Source organism: Ylistrum balloti, unplaced genomic scaffold (assembly GCF_031769215.1).
Source record: "Ylistrum balloti isolate Yb309-2 unplaced genomic scaffold, AGI_CSIRO_Ybal_v1 Utg370338, whole genome shotgun sequence".
NCBI classification, from domain to species: Eukaryota; Metazoa; Mollusca; class Bivalvia; order Pectinida; family Pectinidae; genus Ylistrum; species Ylistrum balloti.
This window is the reverse complement of record NW_026782244.1, coordinates 131,944-155,419: the sequence shown is the minus strand read 5'-3', so window position 1 is coordinate 155,419 and position 23,476 is coordinate 131,944. Positions and strand designations below refer to the sequence as shown.

At 36.1% G+C, this 23,476-nt stretch overlaps 1 protein-coding gene across 1 annotated transcript in view; it reads right to left on the bottom strand.

The window, feature by feature from the left end:
- Positions 1-23,476, bottom strand: part of LOC132553593 (calbindin-32-like) — a 64,139-nt gene that overhangs the window by 34,988 nt on the left and 5,675 nt on the right. Inside the window, exon 2 of the mRNA XM_060217849.1 lies at positions 1,266-1,351. Within this exon, the coding sequence (XP_060073832.1) occupies positions 1,266-1,351 (86 nt within the window). The remainder of the gene's footprint in view (positions 1-1,265; positions 1,352-23,476) is intronic.

Sequence of the window (23,476 nt, the reverse complement as noted above, 5' to 3'; positions counted from 1 at the left end):
GACACCTCATGGCGCCACCGAAGTGGCCATTTACACGATGTCAGACAGCTCCATCGCAATATTATGACTCGAATATCGCACATGCCTTGGGAGTAAAAGTGTTTCTGGTGAATGCAAATTAGAAATACTGTTACAGGTTTGTCCAGTCCTAGAAGGATGAAACAGTTGTGTGATGCGGTTGAATTCATTATATGGCTATACTTGGTATAATTTTGTTTCTTAACTGAAAGTTTTATTCTATAATCTTTAAGTAAACAAAACATATCCCATATTGTTTAGGTTACTCGTATTATGTCCGTGGTCCTCGTCATTATAGCGCTCTCAGTTGTATTCTTGAACACGTATGGACAGTCATTGCTTGTCCAAATGACTGACTTGAAACGCATCGTTAATATGTATTGCCTTAGATCGCCCATTGTCAATAACTTGTTCAGTGCCGACAAGAAGAAGAGAAGTACTTGGGACAGCTGATGTTAAGCGGGATCACTTTGGATCAAAGTCCAAACGTGAAAGGATGGTTGATGAACAAGTCAAACACAGGACAAAGCGGGATAATAAATCCATTTATGACAAGGCGGAGTTTATTCTACAATACATGACCGACATTGCTTAGCACAAGCTTTTCAAAAACAGACAAAATGCGATTATAGAGAAATGACAAGTATATGTTTTCATTGTTTATTGCAGTATGCTTTCCATCTCGATAGATACAGTTTGAACTCTCAATGCTTAATGACCTGTAAAGGTGCAAATTGCTACAACCTGCTGTTATATAGACCCGGACGCCAATAAAGTCATTTAAAACCAAAATGACACTCTAAAAAACTCTATGGTGCTCTGGCAAATGTTCTGTGTATTATGTGCTTACCCACATGGACACACCAGTATATGTAATATTTTCCACACGATTCCACACAGGCGATGAAAGGTGTCAAATAATACATATATATTTTCCTAATAAATAGAATGGGTTCATTCCGTACACTCTTTTAAAAGTGCCATAAATATTTCAATGGTTATTTTTTCTACAAGCCGACATATATATACTGTATAATTCGTAATATTCGAGAAAGCTTTAATTTCGATATGTATTCAACGCCAGTAAAGTTAGCGCAAAATCAAATACCCCAGAGAACATTTCTGAAGTAAACGAAAATCTATCTATAATACCTATGCATGATGTTTAATTTGCGCGAACTAGCCCTATCCGGGAAAGCCACGAATATTAGCCTCGCGAAATCAAACATTCAGTAAATGTAGCTTACCTCAAGTCCGACGTCTTCTTTGTTTATGCTTGTCACTAGCTCCTTCAGGAAACTGTCCAACTCCTTTCCCTCTATGTATCCATCCCCTATGATAGATATAAAAAAGTATATGATGAAATATTTTCGTGTAATTAATTAGGAATTTATTAATTAGGATTTATAGTGGCTGAATTGAAATCCGATCCATTTGATCCCTTATAAAAACAATTATTACAATGTGAACAGAAAACCAGAAAAGTAACATAACACTAAAGAAAAAAAAACCTATGTTAATTGTATTGCTGTTGAAAACGTTCTGTACTTCCGTTGCAGGTGTTGTGGATAGTGATAATAGATAGCACCTTCCCTAAACCATGAAAGCTAATGCAAATAGTGCTTTCATATGTATTGATTTCGTAACATTGTTGTTCCGTATTGTTATGATATTGTATACCACCAAGCTAGATGACTGATAACACGCTACATATTTGTCCAATACTGACTTGTGTTTTTCACAGTTTGCTGATAAACACAAGCTGAGCATTTTCAGGACGAAGTTTAAAATTAGCTTATATGTCGTGATTAAAACACGGAAAAAACACAAGCTGAACACTTTGAGGACTGAGTTTAAAATTAGCTTACATGTATATGTCGTGATTAAAACACGGAAAAAACACAAGCTGAACACTTTAGGACTGAGTTTAAAATTAGCTTATATGTCATGATTAAAACATGGAAATCGATACGTCTTACACATTTACGATCTAGACTCGTTTACATGATTATCTTTATGAGAATCGAGAGTAGAATTGTCTGCTACAGGTTTCAAATGAACTTTTAGAATTTTCGCCAAATGTGATATCAAAATCACAAACTTACACCTTAACTTCACTGAGGTTGACTTTAGAATAAATCGGTTTCTTCCGTGCTTTGTATAATCTATCTTGAGTTGTATCCGTATCCTATCCTGTATTGGATAGAAATGTACGAATCGGAATGAAATGAATTTTATATTAAAAGACTCTTAATAAAAGATGTCTATAATGATTTAAAACCGACATTGGAAATCCTGATGCTAGTAACTTGGCGAACCTCGGTTATGATATTCACAAATAAATACCCAGATACATGTATATCTACGGTAAGCTTTGCATCGCATACAAAATGTCAGAAATTTTACTACATGCACCCAACATTCCGCGACGGAACGCATTAAGAAGACTAGGTCATTATAAACTCATACCACATGTTCCAATTTCAAATACAGGGACATGTATTTTCTCCTATTTCTCATAACGGGGTTGATATGATAATGTTGAAATTATCCCGGTGTTTAATCAACGTATTCACTAATTATGGTATAATTGGTTCCGGTATGCACGAGAACGGCTATTGCTTCTAAAAGCATGCATATAACATCAAAGACAACAGTTCACCGATCTATACTACTGTGCCCTGTTGGTTATAACATGTCGACATTGCTGTGAAATATTCATGAATATGTCTATATGGTTTTTACCTTGCGACTCCATGTGAGCTACTACCAACCCATGCATGAATTTGATAAAATGGTAATATTTGGTTTTATAGTAATTAATATCCCATAAACATAAAAGGTAATATATACAAACGGGATCGCTTTGTATAATTTATGTGAAATGAGTGCGTGTGTGTTTCCGGAGAGCTGAGATATGCTTGTATGAGAATCCTTGTCATAGTTCAGAATTGATGATGAAACTATAATATTGTTGCTACCTTGCTGAAATACATTACGGAAGACACCCAGCAGGACACCTCATTTTACTAACAACGAGTTGATACATAACCACAATGTCGAACATAAAACAGGGGATATTGAATACATGTTTTAAAGACTCTTGTGTCTTGGGACGGAACACATCTTTTTCACGAGTACGAAACCTCAGCTCAAGTGATATTTTCGGGAAAATGTTGTTTAGAAAGAAAAGAAAAGATTTGATCTGCAATTTAGTCGTCTCTTACAAATCACGGAAAGTGGAAAACCAATACAATTATTACACCCTACCTGCAGGGCAAGAGAAACTGGGTGTTATCAGGGGACACTAAGATGCAACTCAACCGCAATAAGTGACATTGTTCTGTATTACACAGCTCGGTTATAGTTTTTCTATATGTTTCGTAAACATAATGGATTCGTTTTCTTATTTAACAAGCATGTCCAGTTCATTCAGTAAATATGAAAAATGATACATAATTTGCTCTCGTTTATTAGAATATTTTGTTAAATGCATAAAATGCACACATGCAATCATCGAGTGTTGTTTTGACATCAAAATCTCATAAAACGTATATGGTTGTTTTCAAACTATTATCTGCCTGCTATTTATTAGTGATTCGAAAGCCTTAATATTGTTAATTAAACCACCAACCCACGTATTGATTGGGTATTGATGAATTGTATTGATTAAAATAAAAATAAAAAAACGCTGATTAGATTTTGTATAAAATGTTTTGTCCATGCTTGTCACGTGCATTACGTTTTATATTGATCGTCACGATGGAGCTGGGATATTCCCGAGACGACATGAGCGCCGTTTTCTGTACTTGTATTTGATCAATTGTTTAAATTGAGTATAGAATGCCAGATACAGACAGTCCAGTGATGTATGGTGATACACCAGCTTCCATTGACTGTCTATCTAAGGATACGTATAATACCTACATCTGGTCACGTGTCAGGTGACTTAGTAATTACAGCTTCAGTACCCTAAGTCTTCACCCTCTTACTCTTTCATTGTGTCTTTCTTGACATCGAATGTCAATTCTCCGACCAACGGATACACTTTTGACCAGAAACTCTATTCGATAAGAAAGTGACCTTATGATTTGCGTTTCGTGCATGTGGCCGAAGTATGACAGAAATAAATGAGATACCCTCCATCATTATCCTAGCTCGACACGACATAGCCATGGTTGTCTATTTATGTGACGTATAGCGATGTTGTCCACTAGCTGATCTGACAACCTAAAAGATATTTCTAAATTATATTGCTTGACGCATAGTCTTTATGTTAAAATCTTGTTTATTGACTTGGCATCCTAAAAAGAAATTCAATATTTAATACTGTCACTATAGCAATTTAGAATCCATATCACTTGACTAGTCTCAACTAAAAGTTACTTTCTTGGGTCAAGCGGTAGAGTGACTGGCTAGACACCGAAGAGTCGCTAGTTAGAACCCTAGCGCTGTTGGTTTTTATTACTCCTTTCTATTCCTGTTACATCGCGATGATTGGAAATAAGCGAGCACTCTTCTATAAAATGTCATAATACACTACAATACGTTGTAGCTTCATTTGTTTCAGACAAACTTTTTTTTCTATCTATTGGAATTATTTGCTTTACACAATTATTCTGTATTTAACCAACACCGTGTTAATGTCATGTAGGGATAACATTTAAGTTAATAACACCAAAGTATTGAAATATGCGGTGGTGTGTTGTGATTACACTGTAGCATATCTAAGGAGGAAAAAATCATGAACACGTGATGGGACACCGGAAGTACAGATGTTATTTGATTTAACATGTGTTGTGCAAATATGGAACTATGCATGTTACCGGTTATGATGCGCTGTATATAGACCGAATGTCAACCACAACAATGTTCACTCTTTTGTCACAATATTGATTGTATATCTAACGTGAAATACATACTTGAGATACGGTTAAAGATATGATATAAAATTTAGAACAACAGCAGTTTTAATGTCCTCAAAGGAACTGCGCATCGTAATGTCTAGTCTGAATATGAGACAGTTGTATTATTTCCGGTCATCAATTATCAAAGCTTGGTTAATTATCTAGAAAAAAGGTGTGGATTATAATATTAAAAAAACGTTGATTTAAATGGGAGCACCGTGTAAGATTCACCAATACCCTTTTTCCATGACAGTTGTTTATGGTGCTTTAAAATTGATTTGCAGTCACATATATAATACAATATTAGCTAGAAGGAACAATATTTTACACTTTGTTTCCATTGAATTGTGAATCCATGCGATCTTTTTGCAACGAGTCATCTCTAGCTGTAGCGAGTGTACTCATGTTATACTTGATATTATTTGACCTTCATTCCGAAAGACACTCCGCCTATTGAGCATATTGCAAGCATCAGAGTTCTTTACTTATCTGAGGCGGTGTTATCTCATTCTTAAATGACTTTTGAACTCGTACATAGTTAAAAACAGAGGATGTTAACTTCGACACATAAAGGCCTATTCAGTACTTACGATCACATACCTCACGGAATATGTACTAAGCATAGCAAAAATGTCATTATCTCTTAATGTATTTCAAAACCAAAGAAAACTAGTCGAATGACTATTTGAAACATTTGTTGTTGAATTGCATTGTGTACTTGTAAAGTTGCTGACGGCATAAAATCCAGTTATATCCATTCCATGACACTATGGCATTATTGCCTGAACCAAATTATAGCGATCTTCCAAACTTACCGGATTCGAACTCCTACCCACGCAAACATTAAGTTCGGTTGCAAAATATGTATGCAGTCTGAGCATTTGACTCGTAACACAGCTGTTGTAGACCCAGTGTGCTGTGACGTCAGCTTTCATATCTAACTATCACAAGTGGTACTTATATATTCACATCCTATGTATCGACCTGACAATAATATGTCTGTAACAGAAATGATGGTTTACTTGCATCAATATCGGGTTACAGTCTTATTGCGATACTGTCTTCTCAAGAAGTAGAAATATAAGTATGGGTATCTCAAGGTTTTGTTCTCTAGTTGTGTGAGCTTCCTTTTTCCAAGACAGGTGGACGGCGATACAGGTATATAGTTGTGAGCTAAATTGAAGCGTCTCTCGTGAAAAATATGTCCAAGTCAAAGGCGAAACGATTGAGTTTCTGCCTGACACCATCCTTGTCGAATTGGATTGCAAGATTATTCAAAAGACTATTACCAAACCTCAGAGACCAAACTATGCCCCTGTGTCGGCTGACTTATTTTTGTTTTCATATGTGGCTGAATTTATCGAATAGCTAATGAAAACATACCGCAAACAGCTGACAAAGTCCTCCAATTTCACGTCCATATTATTGATTATGCCTTGTTTTTAAATAACAAGAGATTGATTGACCACGTTCATCGTATATGTAACCATGAAGCAGTGACACGACAGATACTTCTATATAGGGCGCTTATTTTTCATCTTTTCCTACAACTACACCAACATTCCATCATACTGCATGACAATCGTAATGATTTCGATTTCCCAGCTGATTCGTTATTCAAGAGCATGTTCCCAACATCACGATTTTTATGCAAGATATTGTCAACTGACTCATAACACATGGTTTCAAGGGATGCAGGTTGATGAAAACTATGTAGGAGCTTTACGTTTGGCATATTTATCTCATTGAAAAATATTCAGTTTCTTTGTGTGATATGAAGCTGGACATGTTTGTTGCTCGTTAGTTTGCCTGTTGGTTCCGCTGTTGTATACCTTGTTCTCATTTCAGAAAATGACATTTCTTATTGGGATTGTTTAAGATTGACAAAGCGGGAGTCATTGATGAAGCATAAGACGATTATACTCTTACAGAACACTCGGTCTTATTCTCATTGCACTGTTTTCAAGATTTGTATAAATCTTTCTCTTGATCCTATTTTGTCCATGCTATATAAAATTTGAGTCTAGATTATGCAGTCATGTTGGTATTGTCTTGTTTTTGGGTTTGTTTAAATGTCTACATGTATAACACCCATCGTTAATGTGATATTGCGTGATTATGAAGAGAAATTAATTGGAAAACAAAACTGTAAAACAGTTATCTTCTTTGCATTGAAAGAAAAGACCAGTTTCGGAAGAGAAAATCGGAGAATTTTTTATTTATTTTTGCCATAGAAACCGTACCTCTATTTGTTCATTTTGAGACGCAATGAATCGCCTTGTTACTGAAATACGATTGCTGCATAAACAACACCATCCTTGTGGAAAGGTATCTTGAAATAAAATAAATTTTCGTTTCAATTTATCAATATTATTTCAGATAACATCTAAAATACCCGCGGGAGATAGTCCTTAAATGACCCTGCCTGTTGATAGGCCGTTACACAATATAAACAAACCCAAACCAAATAATTACGCTACTTTGGTGCGTTTAACAGCCCCTCGAAGTATCCTTTTATCGACTTTTCAATGACATGAGTAGAATGTATAATATTATTGCAGCTGCTACAATGTTTTGAATGAGATCATTTGGGGAGTGAACAAGAGATATTAGAAAACATGAAAATCAATCATTAACACAGGATAATCTGCCAGGAACAGTGGGAAATGCTTTATAGGTCAACAGTACCAGCTGTTTTGATAACAATAACTAACTCCTCGAGCACAGCAGAAACTTTATCGTAGAAGTGAATCATAGGCATCGATCGCACGTGCAATACAGGTGGATCACATTCATTCTTCTCTGGACGATAAAGTATTTAGGTCATGTTGACAAGAATCTTCTGTCAAAAGTGAGGCCGCAACTGTCCGGTCAGGAAATCCTAAATCTGCTGTAAATTGCTGTTTAGTAATTAGACAAAATGCTAAAAATCAAAACAAGCCATGACATTATGTCACAGGAACAAAGCAAGCCGTGACATTATGTCACAGGAACAAAACAAGATATGACATTATGTCACAGGAACAAAACAAGATATGACATTATGTCACAGGAACAAAGCAAGCCGTGACATTATGTCACAGGAACAAAACAAGATATGACATTATGTCACAGGAACAAAATAAGATATGACATTATGTCACAGGAACAAAACAAGATATGACATTATGTCACAGGAACAAAACAAGATATGACATTATGTCACAGGAACAAAACAAGATATGACATTATGTCACAGGAACAAAACAAGCCGTGACATTATGTCACAGGAACAAAACAAGATATGAAATTATGTCACAGGAACAAAACAAGATATGACATTATGTCACAGGAACAAAACAAGATATGAAATTATGTCACAGGAACAAAACAAGCCGTGACATTATGTCACAGGAACAAAACAAGATATGATATTATGTCACAGGAACAAAACAAGATATGACATTATGTCACAAGAACAAAACAAGATATGACATTATGTCACAGGAACAAAACAAGCCGTGACATTATGTCACAGGAACAAAACAAGCCGTGACATTATGTCACAGGAACAAAACAAGCCGTGACATTATGTCACAGGAACAAAACAAGATATGACATTATGTCACAGGAACAAAACAAGATATGAATTATGTCACAGGAACAAAACAAGATATGACATTATGTCACAGGAACAAAGCACGCCGTGACATTATGTCACAGGAACAAAACAAGATATGGCATTATGTCACAGGAACAAAACAAGATATGACATTATGTTACAGGAACAAAACAAGCCGTGACATTATGTCACAGGAACAAAACAAGATATGACATTATGTCACAGGAACAAAACAAGATATGACATTATGTCACAGGAACAAAGCACGCCGTGACATTATGTCACAGGAACAAAACAAGATATGGCATTATGTCACAGGAACAAAACAAGATATGACATTATGTTACAGGAACAAAACAAGCCGTGACATTATGTCACAGGAACAAAACAAGATATGACATTATGTCACAGGAACAAAACAAGCCGTGACATTATGTCACAGGAACAAAACAAGATATGACATTATGTCACAGGAACAAAACAAGCCGTGACATTATGTCACAGGAACAAAACAAGATATGACATTATGTCACAGGAACAAAACAAGATATGACATTATGTCACAGGAACAAAGCAAGCCGTGACATTATGTCACAGGAACAAAATGTATTGATAGATTCCATTCAAAGACGACAAGACCATGATGGCGCCAGTGCTTCCAGCAGAAACACCAAGGTGTATGAATATAACATTTTATGACTAAACTGATATACACGTGTAGTGTTTTAAGTATTCCACACATACAAAGTAAAATATAAAGTTACTAACAGTACATCTAACTCGGAAGAATGTTTCATTTTGAATTCTTCAGAGATGTTTTCATATGAAAACAATCGCTTGATGTGTTACGAACTAATGAGACGTTGTGCTCGCCTTTTTGGTCGTTACAGCTGAACACAGACATAAAACAGTTGATCTCTTCTATCGCTATGGTGTCTGACCAGGTTCGATCTACACTACATTTGAAACAACCCTTTATCAACATCAAATGATACTCTTGAAGTTTATATCGTGACTGGCGCCAGTGAAAGATAGATAGAAACAAGGTAATCTGCATTAAAATTAATTCTGTAGACGTGTGTAATGTTTGTAACTGGAGGTATATGAAAAGGACAATTTTGCTCGTGATTGTGCTGTATCTTTAGTTGTAGATACAATCAAACACGCAAACCTACTTCCATACATACCGGTAGGGGAAACAATCCTCGTAAGCCTCTAATCCTCTTTTCCGATGTTTGAATCAATTTTTGTCAATTGGTTCTATGTATATACCAGCGAGACACTTTAAATGAGTGATATTTCTTTTGCAAAAAGTTAAAGAAACGACATATCCAACCAAAAAAGTGGAACAGATAATATATAACAGGAAGTAGAACAGATGATATATATCCCCGGAAGTGGGACCGATGATATATACACCCGGAAGTGGAGTGGACGACATGTAACTGAAAGTTGAACAAATGATGTGTACCAGAAAATAAAGTGGTTGATATATAACAGAAAATGGAACAGAAAATGTATACCATGAAGTGGAAAGGATGATATTTCAAGAAGTGACCCGAGTGATATATGACAGGAAGTGGAACAGATGAAAAATAGTAGGAAGCGGAACAGATAATATATGCCAGGACGTGGAACGATTTATATACATGCCAGAAAACGGAGTAGATGATATATGCCTGGACGTGGAATATACTAAAAAGTGGAACAGATATTATATACCAGGATACGGAAAAACGATATATATTAGGAGCTAATACCACACAGGAAAACTTGGTTCGATGAGAATCACACAAGTAGTTTCCTTATCAAACCTACGTCTTACAATCTAAATGAGAACTGTTCGATTTTAACGTTTTTTTGTTACATGTAGCGTCGTGGATAGACGATTTGAAACACCAATTATGACATTATGACCAAAGAACCAGCCAACAAACAGACGACTTTACCGTGGTGTAATTGACAATTCAGTCGTATTTTAATGCTTTTGATAAAATACCTGAAGGAGAAATCCTTAACCGAAGCTGAGAATTTATCTTTTAATTTAAACTCAATGATATATACTGAATGAAGAGTGGGTGGGTTTTAACTAGAAACCGTCTGCAAACGTTACTGGTACATAAATATCAGCTTACCCCCTTGGAACAGTGTATGGTTCGCTCACTTAAGTAACCATATAATCCCGTATTCACAGGGAAAAAGTTTCCTGGTGAAAATTATGTTGATGACATTGATTTTTATCTATTGAGGAAAAAAGTAGCCAATTCGCCTGCAAGATGGTGTCTAGACATAGTGTACGTGCGTGGTGGTAGGACTCCTTAAGTCCGTAGTATACGAAATCACAAACAATCCCCTTGTTGATTGATTGAAACAGACCTATGTATCTGCAGACACAAACATGAACGAAACATTTTATCTAAAACATAACCAGCGTTACGTGTGATATATTGGATTTTGCTTCATAGTTATTCATTGTTTCCTGTTTGCTGGGACAAAAATGTCATTTGCTGGTCGATTGATAGTTCTCGTCTGTGTACCGAATCGTGGCAATATTTATATATAGATACATATATCATCAAAACTTCTGTACAGAGTACAGTAGGTGTAGCATGACGTCAAATATCATTTTGAATTCACTAAGTATCACGTGACATCCATAGATGTTCAGCTGTGGTACATGTTACTCAGTGAGGTATCTATACACCGTTATAGTTTACGACAACAGCTAACGTCAGATATATAGAGAATACATGGTCAGTATCGTACAATACAAGGTTTATTTTTGACGAGGGTTAGAAAAGACCATGTATTCTGTTTATCCTGCAACCATTTTTCAACAATGTTTACATAAAACGAGTACAGCGCAATATTGTTTACCTTTGCTTGTACTGAAGCGGCGCCCTCACTTCGTCGCGTAAGAAGATTTCCATTCATAAAAAGAGCATTTACCTTTTTGAAAATTTACATTTTGAAAATATCAATGCGCAATGAAATATATAGGCATTACTCAGGTTTGTTTACGTTAGCATGACACAATAGGTCAAAGTTCAGGTCAACTTGAAAATAGTCCGGTGAAAATCGGAACAACTCCACGTGAATCGTATTGACAGATAAAGCACTTTGAACTGACGGATAAAGGTACTGGTTTATCTGGCAGTAGTTATCGGCTGATACACGAAGCGGTTGCAGGATAAATTGTGATTACTGTTGACTCATCGTTAGAATTTGTCGTTATACTTGTACGTTGACAGTGTATCATAGCTTATCGTTATGGATTGTCTCCGGCATGTTTTGCAATTGTATGTTTTATCCTGGTGTTTTTTTTATATACTTTTGAATGGCATGTGTTTATTACGACGACGTTGTGGTATGTGTTGTGGGACGCTGCGGTATATATTGTCGTTGTGTGACAACTCTGTGGTACATGTTGTTGTGTGACGACGCTGTGATATATGTCGTTGTGTGACGACGCTGCGGTATATATTGTCGTTGTGTGACGACGCTGTGGTACATGTTGTTGTGTGACGACGCTGTGGTACATGTTGTTGTGTGACGACGCTGTGGTACATGTTGTTGTGTGACGACGCTGTGGTACATGTTGTTGTGTGACGACGCTGTGGTACATGTTGTTGTGTGACGACGCTGTGGTACATGTTGTGTGACGACGCTGTGGTACATGTTGTTGTGTGACGACGCTGTGGTACATGTTGTTGTGTGACGACGCTGTTTACATGTTGTTGTGTGACAAATCTGTGGTACATGTTGTTGTGTGACGACGCTGTGGTATATGTTGTTGTGTGACGACGCAGTGGTACATGTTGTATGACGACGCTGTTTTACATGTTGTTGTGTGACGACGCTGTGGTACATGTTGTTGTGTGACGACGCTGTGGTACATGTTGTTGTGTGACGACGCTGTGGTACATGTTGTTGTGTGACGACGCTGTTTACATGTTGTTGTGTGACAAATCTGTGGTACATGTTGTTGTGTGACGACGCTGTGGTATATGTTGTTGTGTGACGACGCTGTGGTACATGTTGTTGTGTGACGACGCTGTGGTACATGTTGTATGACGACGCTGTTTTACATGTTGTTGTGTGACGACGCTGTGGTACATGTTGTATGACGACGCTGTGGTACATGTTGTTGTATGACGATGCTGTGGTATATGTTGTTGTGTGACGACTCTGTGGTATGAGTTGTCGTTGTGTGACGACGCTTTGGTATATGTTGTTGTGTGACAGCTCTGTGGTACATGTTGTTGTGTGACGATGCTGTGATATATGTTGTTGTGTGACGACGCTGTGGTATATGTTGCTGTGTGACGACGCTGTGGTATATATTGTCGTTGTGTGACGACTCTGTGGTATGAGTTGCCGTTGTGTGACGACGCTTTGGTACAGGTTGTCGTTGTGTGACGACGTTCTGGTATGTGTTGTCGTTGTTTGACGACTCTGTGGTATGTGTTGTGTGACAACATTGTTGTAGGTGATGTGTCACGACGCTTTGGTATGTGTTGTCGTCATTTAAGAACGATCGCCTTATGCTTGCAAGGTACGGTTATATGCTAAGACTGACTTATGTTTGTGTACGCCTCCTTGTGATTGTACGATACTGACACCGACTTTTTGTGCTATTACATTGAGGCATACAGCCTAAGGTAACCAGCAGAACATCCCACCTGGTCACATGATTCTTACAGCAGGCAAGTAGGCGTTAACTACCACAGTCCTGATCCTTAATCAGGGAGTAATATTACTGAATAGGCTCTGGTAAGTCTCAGAACCCAAAGTCGTCACAGGGGCGAAACTAAAGGCCAACAGAGAGGCAGAGAATAAATGGATGTTTAGAAAGAAATTATAAGATAAAATAGATCCCAAAGTTAGTCGCATGTTACACGAGTACACCATGGCGACAGCAGGTACAATTCTGAAGCCCTCACGCCATTGCCGTCGTGATAACATACAAACGTTTCACCAAGTGGAAAATATCTTTTTCATTATCATTATGCTGAATGTTTGAAATAAATCAAACCTGAACTTATAGAAATGAAACAATTGAGAAAGTACAATATTATTGATTGAATGGTTTTCGTTCTCGCCACAATTGGATAGCGAACACAACGTCACAATAGACGTTTCCCGTGGTTTATCCAAAAACACTTCATAAATCATTTTATATCCGTTGATAACGTCAAAGTGAATGAATAGAAATAGCTTTACACATAAGACGGTCATTATATTGATAAATTTATCTTCTTTGTTGATTTTATTCTGAATAGCAAAGCTCGAATGAAAAAGATGGTTTTAAAGGACAAACAAATCCCGCTCTTTAGGAAAATTAAAGAAAAGAAATTATTGTAGTATTTACTAATCGATTTCAAGATGTTGACAATTACTATGCATGGTATCGACACAATATTTATCGACAAATTTGTCCGATATACGTATCACGCAAAGTTCCTATCGGAAACTCCTACATATTTCACTCCAAGGTTTTATGTTTGTCAAAACAAGATATCACATGGACTCATTATTTCTCATGGTCTGCAACACCAGAACTATAAATATGTGTTTACTGCAATTTCATTAATATCAAGTTACCGAGTTACATGATAACCATTTCACCATCCATCATATTTCCTATTTTAATTTCCACAGTGTGTGTGTGTTTTTTTTTTTTCAATCCTATTTTGTTGAGAATGGAATAAAATATTCATAAAATTTTCACATTTAAATTGTGATACAAATTGATTGGACGAGAGCTTTCCCTTATGGTACCTCTGAGAAATGTAAACATGACATATAGACCGGAAGTATAGATTGAAACTAAAATATTCATCATATCACACATTGATATTAAATTAGTGTAGCGTCTGTTTACTATTATTATCATAGCATTATACGGCACGACAAAAGGTGTCAAAAGTTGATATTTAACACATGTCCTTCGACAGTGCGTACTCGAAGCTGACATTAAGCCGTATCTATCTCGACAGTGCGTACTCGAAGCTGTATCATTTTTCTCGACAGTGCGTTCTGGAAGCTGACAATAAGCCGTATCTCTCTCGACAGTGAGTACTCGAAGCTGACAATAAGCCGTATCTCTCTCGACAGTGCGTACTCAAAGCTGACAATAAGCCGTATCTCTCTCGACAGTGCGTACTCGAAGCTGACAATAAGCCGTATCTCTCTCCACAGTGCGTACTCGAAGCTGTATCATTTTTCTTGACAGTGCGTACTCCAACCTGTATCATATCTCTCGACAGTGCGTACTCGAAGCTGACAATTAACAATTTATCTCTCATCCCCTGAAAGGCCAAATTTCGGTCGAAAGATCTTAACAGTGTACGTAAAACCCATTGAATGATAAATAGATAAAGTGCGTACTTGAAGCGGAAATATATCACATCTCTCTCGATAGTGCGAAGCTGACAAAATATAAAATGTATAAGACCATCCGACAGTGTGTGCTCGAAAATTGAACAAAATATATATAAGGAATGAAACCACATCATACAGTTTTTACCTCCTTCAAGGACTCGTCAGTGATGCCGGAGGTCTTAATTTTGAAACCTGCTGACGTATGTGTAATCCTACATTTTACGTAATTGATATTTTATCCAATAACTTGTGAAATAAATATTCTACAATGAACTCATACTTCCCTAACTATGTGTATTAACTAACGGATCTATTAAGATATACTGTTTTCTAATGTCCCTTAATGTAGGCTCTATCAATTAACAAAACAAATATATCTACAGATAATGTAGTAATAGGATTCCATTCCTCGTCGTTACCATGTGCTCCCCGTGCGTAGTACTGTTTACACAGAAACAATTTTCTCTAATCTTATTACACATTAAATCCATTTCTTTCGTCTAGAGATGCCGGTAAGCGGATACAACTTGTCTGTACATCCTCAAACATAGATAGGGTTTCTTCCCTAAACGAAAGAGTCCTAAGCAATGAATTAATTCCAACTAACATACACATATTTATTTTCCCTTTGTTCTTCAACGCACACACTCTTCAACATCAACTCCCTGAAAGGGACCAGACACTAGCAGTATGTTACAGCGGCTGTAGTTAATTCTACTTTACAACGGTTCACTTATAATATATTTGGAAATAAGACATGGAATGGAATTTGTATATGACGTTTGCAAATGAGCATTTGAAACGACAAAGGATAAGAACCGGATTATTACTGAACCAGGGTTATTTTCCGAATTGCGATGTCTACATCTCACACAATATTCGATATTATAGTTGTGTTTCTTAGTACATAAATCTTTATAGATGTCGACAACAGAAGGATCAACTTACGAAATCCAGCTGATGAATGGAGTATGAATGGTCTTTATAATGATCTCATTCCGACGGGAGATGTATTAGATGTTCGTTCGTATACCTTGTTGTTTCATGGTTGGCACCTTGGTTCACATTACAGAACATGACATTTTTAATCAGATCGGCCGGTATTCAGGTGGTGGGTGTTATCTTGATTAAATTGGTTCACATTACAGAACATGACATTTTTAATAAGATCGGCCGGTATTCAGGTGGTGGGTGTTATCTTGATTAAATTGGTTCACATTACAGAACATGACATTTTTAATCAGATCGGCCGGTATTCAGGTGGTGGGTGTCATCTTGATTAAATTGGTTCACATTACAGAACATGACATTTTAAATTAGATTGATCGATATTCAGGTGGAGGGTGTCGTCTTGATTAACTTGGTTAACATTACAGAACATGACATTTTAAATTAGATTGATCGATATTCAGGTGGAGGGTGTCGTCTTGATTAACTTGGTTAACATTACAGAACATGACATTTTAAATAAGATTGATCAGTATTCGGGTGGAGGGTGTCGTCTTGGTTAACTTGGTTAACATTACAGAACATGACATTTTAAATTAGATTGATCAATATTCGGGTGGTAGGTGTCGTCTTGATTAACTTTGTTCACATTACAGAACATGACATTTTTAATAAGACTGACCGATATTCAGGTGGTGGATGTAGTCTTTATTAATTTGGTTCACATTACAGATCATGACATTATTAAATTATATTGACCGATATTTAGGTGGTGCGTATCGTCTTAATTAATTTGGCTCGCATTACAGTACATGATATTACTTGATAAAATTGGCCGAAATTCAGATGGCGGATGTCGTCGATGAATCGATTGATTCCGAGTTATGATGTAAAAGAGTTATTTCTGTATTTTTTTTAACTCCCGCATCACAATTTATGATAAATTCTAGGATGCCGTTCAATTAAATAAAATACAGTAACGTTCTCCAAAATGCTTTCATTCATTACGAGAGTTTATGTTAGTATACGTTGTTATTATCTTAATTGTAAACCCACTAGCGAGCATTCCAACGCGATGACTTGACAAAAACAAAATGATTCGTTGGTACAAAGTCTAGTTGAGAAACATTTATGCCTTATTTGGGCCGAGCATACGTAAGGTGGCTTTCGAATGTATGTAAACGTAAAATTGTGTTTTTTGGATATCATCAATATTTTTGGCAAGTCATTGATCAATATATTTGGCATGTCATTGATCAATATATTTGGCATGTCATTGATCAACATTTTTGGCATGCCATTGATCAATATATTTGGCATGTCATTGATCAATATTTTTGGCAAGTCATTGATCAATATATTTGGCATGTCATTGATCAATATTTTTGGCATGTCATTGATCAATATTTTTGGCATGCCATTGATCAATATTTTTGGCATGCCATTGATCAATATTTTTGGCATGTCATTGATCAATATTTTTGGCAAGTCATTGATCAATATATTTGGCAAGTCATTGATCAATATTTTTGGCAAGTCATTGATCAATATATTTGGCAAGTCATTGATCAATATTTTTGGCATGTCATTGATCAATATATTTGGCATGTCATTGATCAATATATTTGGCAAGTCATTGATCAATATTTTTGGCATTGGACATTAAAGACAAACATATATCTACTACTACCATGAGTAATGCTGAACCGTCTATTCCTAGTGTTTAGCACAGTCACCATGACTTAATGTTTTATTTATCTTTAACTATAAATAAACGTATCTATAAATAAACGTATCTATAAATAAACGTATCTATAAATAAACATATCTATAACGGTTTTACAAAACTCACAAGTATAATTAATCCATCATATAGCTTCTGGAAGTTTGAGAAATCGAAATCAGTTGAAATGTAGAAAAGGAGGCGGTCTAACCCCATAAATGATTGAACTACATCATACTGCTTCTGAAAGACTAGTTTAGGAAATCGGGCAGATATATTGACATGTAGATGAGGAGATCTAACCCTATAACCAAGCAAATTAAATAAATTTCAATGATAGTTGATTTTAAATTATTGTTACGTGAATTCACAAAACGAGAGCGCTCATTGCCATTTGGCCTGTTGATTGCTATATTCCATTGTCGACTGTGGACAACTTTGCAGGCTGGTTAAAAGCCTCTATCAACGCCCTGATAGTGTCAATTTAACATTTCCCCTTCAACTGTCAGAGATGGACAATGTTTATTGTAATTGGTATGTGTACGTACAAAATGCAGCATCCAACCTGCACGTGGGGTTTGAGATAATGTCCTGGCGGCAATGGCAATGATGTAATGGTAAGGTAATACAATTTCTGTACTGATAAACCGTAAGGTTGAAAGTAAATAATCTGATGACTGATGTATATGTACTGCATCTGAGATCTCGTCAGTATCCTCTACGATTTAATTGATCAGATAACAGAAACAATAGCTAGAACTACTTCACAGAGCAGGGCAATTAACGCTATATTTCTAACATGTTCTCGTTTATAAAGATTATTGGTATGAAAGAAACCCTAATTAAGTTGACGCGAATTTCTTTTTTTTCGATATTGTCATGATTTTCTTTCTCGAAGTCATTCATGCAAACAATCGGATTAGCTTTCAAAATTTAAATTTCGCCGTGGAACAATGAAAGCCAGTAAAGCTATGAAGTGAATAGAGGGCGATATTTACAGGCTACAGACTAAACCAACATCAAAACAAATAATTTTATCAATTAAAGGATTGATTTAATTACCTTTTATTCTTAACCGGTATAATATACCGGCTGATGTCCGTTACAGCTTTTTAAACGAAAATGTTTTAAATGACGTCGCAGTATAGAAGCCCTAAGCCTGTCCGATATCTATTGCTATGGCAATACTCATGGTAATAGCACTGGTTTACCTCTATGGTAATTGGTTGTCAGTTGCAAAAGTATAAAAAAATCATCCACTGTTTGTGAATGTCTTTTGTGTTGCATTAAAATATTGCAGGTTTAACGCTGCTTTGTGAGGCTACACATGATCAGAGCTATGACAGAAGCATTTCATTAAAACACCTTATGTATGACACATGCATTGCAGGAACGGACGAGTAGCTATACCGTGTAGCTAAACTGATGTAAACGATAGATAACAAAGGAGGCTATGTATCAGATACATGGCGTATAAACTGGAGCCTAATATAAGATTATAGACTGAAGCTTAAGTCGTTATAGACAACCCAGTGTAGCCTAATGATACGTGATAGAGTAACTGATTACAACGTATGTGATATGGAGGAAAAAAATGCATGATAGAGGAACGTATTTTGATGTATATATAGGATTATTCAGTTCAGAAATATCTGCAATAAAGATAGTACCGCATAACATAATGGATTTTGAAATATGACGTGATCATTTCGTGATATTGGCTGAAAGTACTGTCAAGAAAGAATGCAAATAACAGTATAAAGACTGGCACACATGACTTCAACATCAACATATCTCTTAATAGCAATGTCAACAATCGCGTTTTAGCCTAGGACAAAAAACCCTGATAACGGTCGAACGATTTTACTAGTGTTTGTCTTTCGTCGCGTCGTCTCAAAATTAGCAGAAATACTGGTATCTCAAATAACGCGGAAATTGTCAATTTTGCAAAATATCAGGAATGGTTTTGTCGCGGGAATATCCTGACTTTTTTGCAATTATGACCGCATTAGATCTCGTTGGAGGTAATGTACCTACACGATTGTTTAACGGGCCTTAACGGAATCATTCCAGAGTACGGAGCAATGGCTGGTTACTCCAACTGATATAACAATCCTGTGAATATCCTGTTACCTACCGTGTAGGAAAGCTATAATGGAAATGGAAGTGATGTTTGATCATCTCTCAAGGGAAAAATCACTTTGTTTAAGATAATTAAATAAATTCAATCCGTTATAAGTTATCGACAAAAGACTATTAAATCAATAATGCTTCTCCAAGCGTGAAACAAAACACTCTTATTAATATTTGTGGGAATAGCGGTCTGCATTACGTGTACAATGAACTTCAGAAAACCTTTAAATGTATTTTTCTCATATTGTAATACTTTCAGAAATGATGAAATATTTTATAATGGCAATGAGATAAAAAGGCGATCAAATATAGAGATTTTATCAACAGTATATATAAAACCTGTATTTAAGAAACCCATCACGATAAGTCCAAACCAGTTTCAATGATCTTAAATCATTCAGGACTGGAATAGAAACAAACAGAGAATTTACACAATTTATTGATGGTTTTAATAAGATTGACCCGTCACATAAAACATGTTGATCCGAATACGTTAGATGTTATCATGGATTATACAACATTAATAATGATGTAAACAATACACAAACCTTTATATCTAAATGTGTGAAGGAAAAGTCTGGAAATGGTGCTTAGGTATACTTTTGCGTCAATATTTAGGCAATACTGGAGTTTTCAATTCACATAAAATTTGATAAGAGCAAACATTTCAGATTTCAAAACGAGTTTCATAAAATATCATATGAAATGGAAACATACTAAAGATACCTTTATCACTAAACCGAGAAAATTTAGGTGATGCATAAAGACCCTGACGTACATCGGAATCATAGGTGGTCAAAACTTAAATATTTCTGATTGCGAGTATCGTGCATGAAAACTTTCACTACCACCTCCACAGTGTATGAAAGCCTTTCTACCTCATCGGAATTGTAAGGAGTATAAACAGGTGCAACTATTTAATAATGCTTTCTAATTGTTGCTTGTACTGCTTCTGTTACAACGCTATTCTGGTAGAATCTGGGGAAATATGTCGCTCTCATGACAGGAACTAAGAGATGACTACTTGTAGGGCATCTGCTGTAGCGGTTTCCTCGGATACCTGTTTAGGGGACAACGGAGAACCCAGGAATTATGCTTACTCCATTCCACAGCTTGATCGTAGGTGCATTGGAGATATTGAATAGGGTTCCATAACGGATTAGGAACTTCTTTAAAAGAAGTTGTACAAAAGAATGTTTGTTTTGGTCTTTTGTCATGTTGGTAAAACGTATGTTAAAGCAAAATATATTACTTGTACTTGTACATGTACGTGACAGAGTTACGTAGGAGGTATCCTTTCTAGAATTATTCGTGTTTCATGGTAGATATTATATTTCAATTAATATCGTGATTTGTGATAGCAATTATTTATAACACATTATAAATGCATGCGGATTAATATGTGCGACATGGTCAATAGATGACGGTTCAGGTATCAACTTACAAACAAGACAAAAACAAAAAATTGAAAAGAACATCAGACCAAATGGAAAGTATCTCTATGACATTAATTCAAGCTTAAGGTCTCATAAAATAGTATTGAAATTAATGTTTTAAATATCATTAAATTAAATGCACCTTTTCGAAAAACTTTTAAAGAATTATGTCAAAGATTTGGACATTCTATCAGGAAGTTGTTTAGGGATTTTGCTTCACCCAAGATCATTTTATGGAACCACTTTAGGACTTTTGTGGGCTTAGCAGTAGAAACATGTCGACATCTCCTGAACCAAATAAAAACACAACTGTCATGGCGGTTCACAGTACTTGGCGTCACAATTGTAGGTCTTTAGGCATGTTTAGCTATCACTGATACACTCCCAGATTTGGACCTTTGCTTTTCTGATAAGCCATGATACATCACCTGTATGATTTATTGATAATTTGGCATGTCGAGTGTCTCTTGCTAAAGATGCATTTCAACTACATTTACTACAACTTTTATTTACCTCCACTTTTTTCAATGTTGCGGTGTTAATCGTTATTTTGTTCACCCCTCTCCCAAACGCACCTTATCGATAAATAAAGTTAACGAAGCTAGATCTCTTTGTTTCGGATTTTATTTGACTTCGAGTAACAAATACCAGGTATTGACGGACGATATAGTGTAGTATCCGTTGAGTTTTCCCTTATTTACCATATGTTGCAGATCGTGTTTTATGTGATATAACACCAGGTGTTGTTGACATCCTTTCGTCTCTTGTCATACATTCCTTCAGCTGTCTGTCTGGTACTCAACAACCTTTTGTATCCAGGTTTTATGCGGAGTTTAGGTAGTGCTGTCGCTAAGTAAAGCTTGTCCATCAATACATGTAATGCGCAAGGTTTTAACAAGTTGTAAACTAATATGTTTTTATAGGTCAGTGTAGTGTTTCTAACATAGGACTTTAAATGTCTGTTGTTTTTCATGTTTCTCTTTAATTACTAAGATATGAGTCACTCAAAGTCAAAGAGTAAAAGGCACAGGGTCTGCAACGAAGTCTTTAACGAAGTCATGTATTTTTCTAGTGTATGCGTATATATTTGCATTTCAAATGGCATTTGGATGAAGAGTGAGAGCGGCCTTTAATATTCAGAGTTATTTAATGGTAATTGTAAGCTTTATGCAAGAACAATCACCACTAATGCGTACATAAAACACGACAGTATGGTGTCTACAACTCTACAGACATGAATATACATATCAGCGTTTCCTAAACGGTGTTCTGGCAATTACAGCTTGAGCTAAACAGTTAGAACAGTAATACCTTTCAACTTTATAGCGCCCAGTATGACCCTTATCGCAAAGACAATGACACTCATGGCTTTTACAAGCTAAACATCTGTCGTCAGGAAATGTCCTCATCCTATTGATAGGAGTATTTGACTCTGGTCAGGCAAGCGTAATAAAGTGTTTCTAAAACGACTAACTTGTACAAATGTAGATCGAACTCATAAGGAATACAAGATATTGACTTTTTAAAAACTATAAATTGGTAACTAGCACTAAAAGACGAATGACCACAGCAAATAAATCGCCACAAGAACTTGATGTGCGCCCCTAATTGTACCTCGGTTATAACAGATACACATTAGGTGTTAAACCCCATGCATTTTCACTCTTTCAACGCAGTCTGGATCGAACAGAAGGAAGGCTTTGCAAGAAGGCATAACACAGATTTTTTATATATAATAATGACACCTATATAACTCACCGATAGTTTACATAGACATGCATCCCCCGCTTGCATGTATTTTGTTTAGATCGGTGATATCATCACTGTATTTGTGATATTAGAACTAAGGCCTTAGAATCTACTGCAAAATGTAAATACAAGTATCTGGGTAGCCCGGACACGACCATACCGGAAATTTATTCCTCGTCGACAAGTCGTAAGTACTTTGACGATTGGATAAAAGACACAAGTGAAGCCACCTTACAATATAGATATAGAATAACATACAGTTGTGCCAAATAACGAATAAGACTTCACCATACATCTGTTTGGTCATTCTAGAACCCGTGGTCAGTGGCGATAACCTTTACAGCTTATGGTCAATTTCGTGCTTTAAATAGGGAGAAGATGATCGGTCTTGTGTATTTAAGGATCGTAAAATATTTCTTTTGATAAGATTGTATTTTTGTTGACATATAAAGAAAATATTACTTTTTACGAGATCAACATTTAGCCTTTTACTGAATTGTGTCGTTAAGGTTTAGGGAAACACCAAGCATTTCCTTTTTCTCATTAAAAAATTAGATTTCGGTTATTAAGAAGTAGA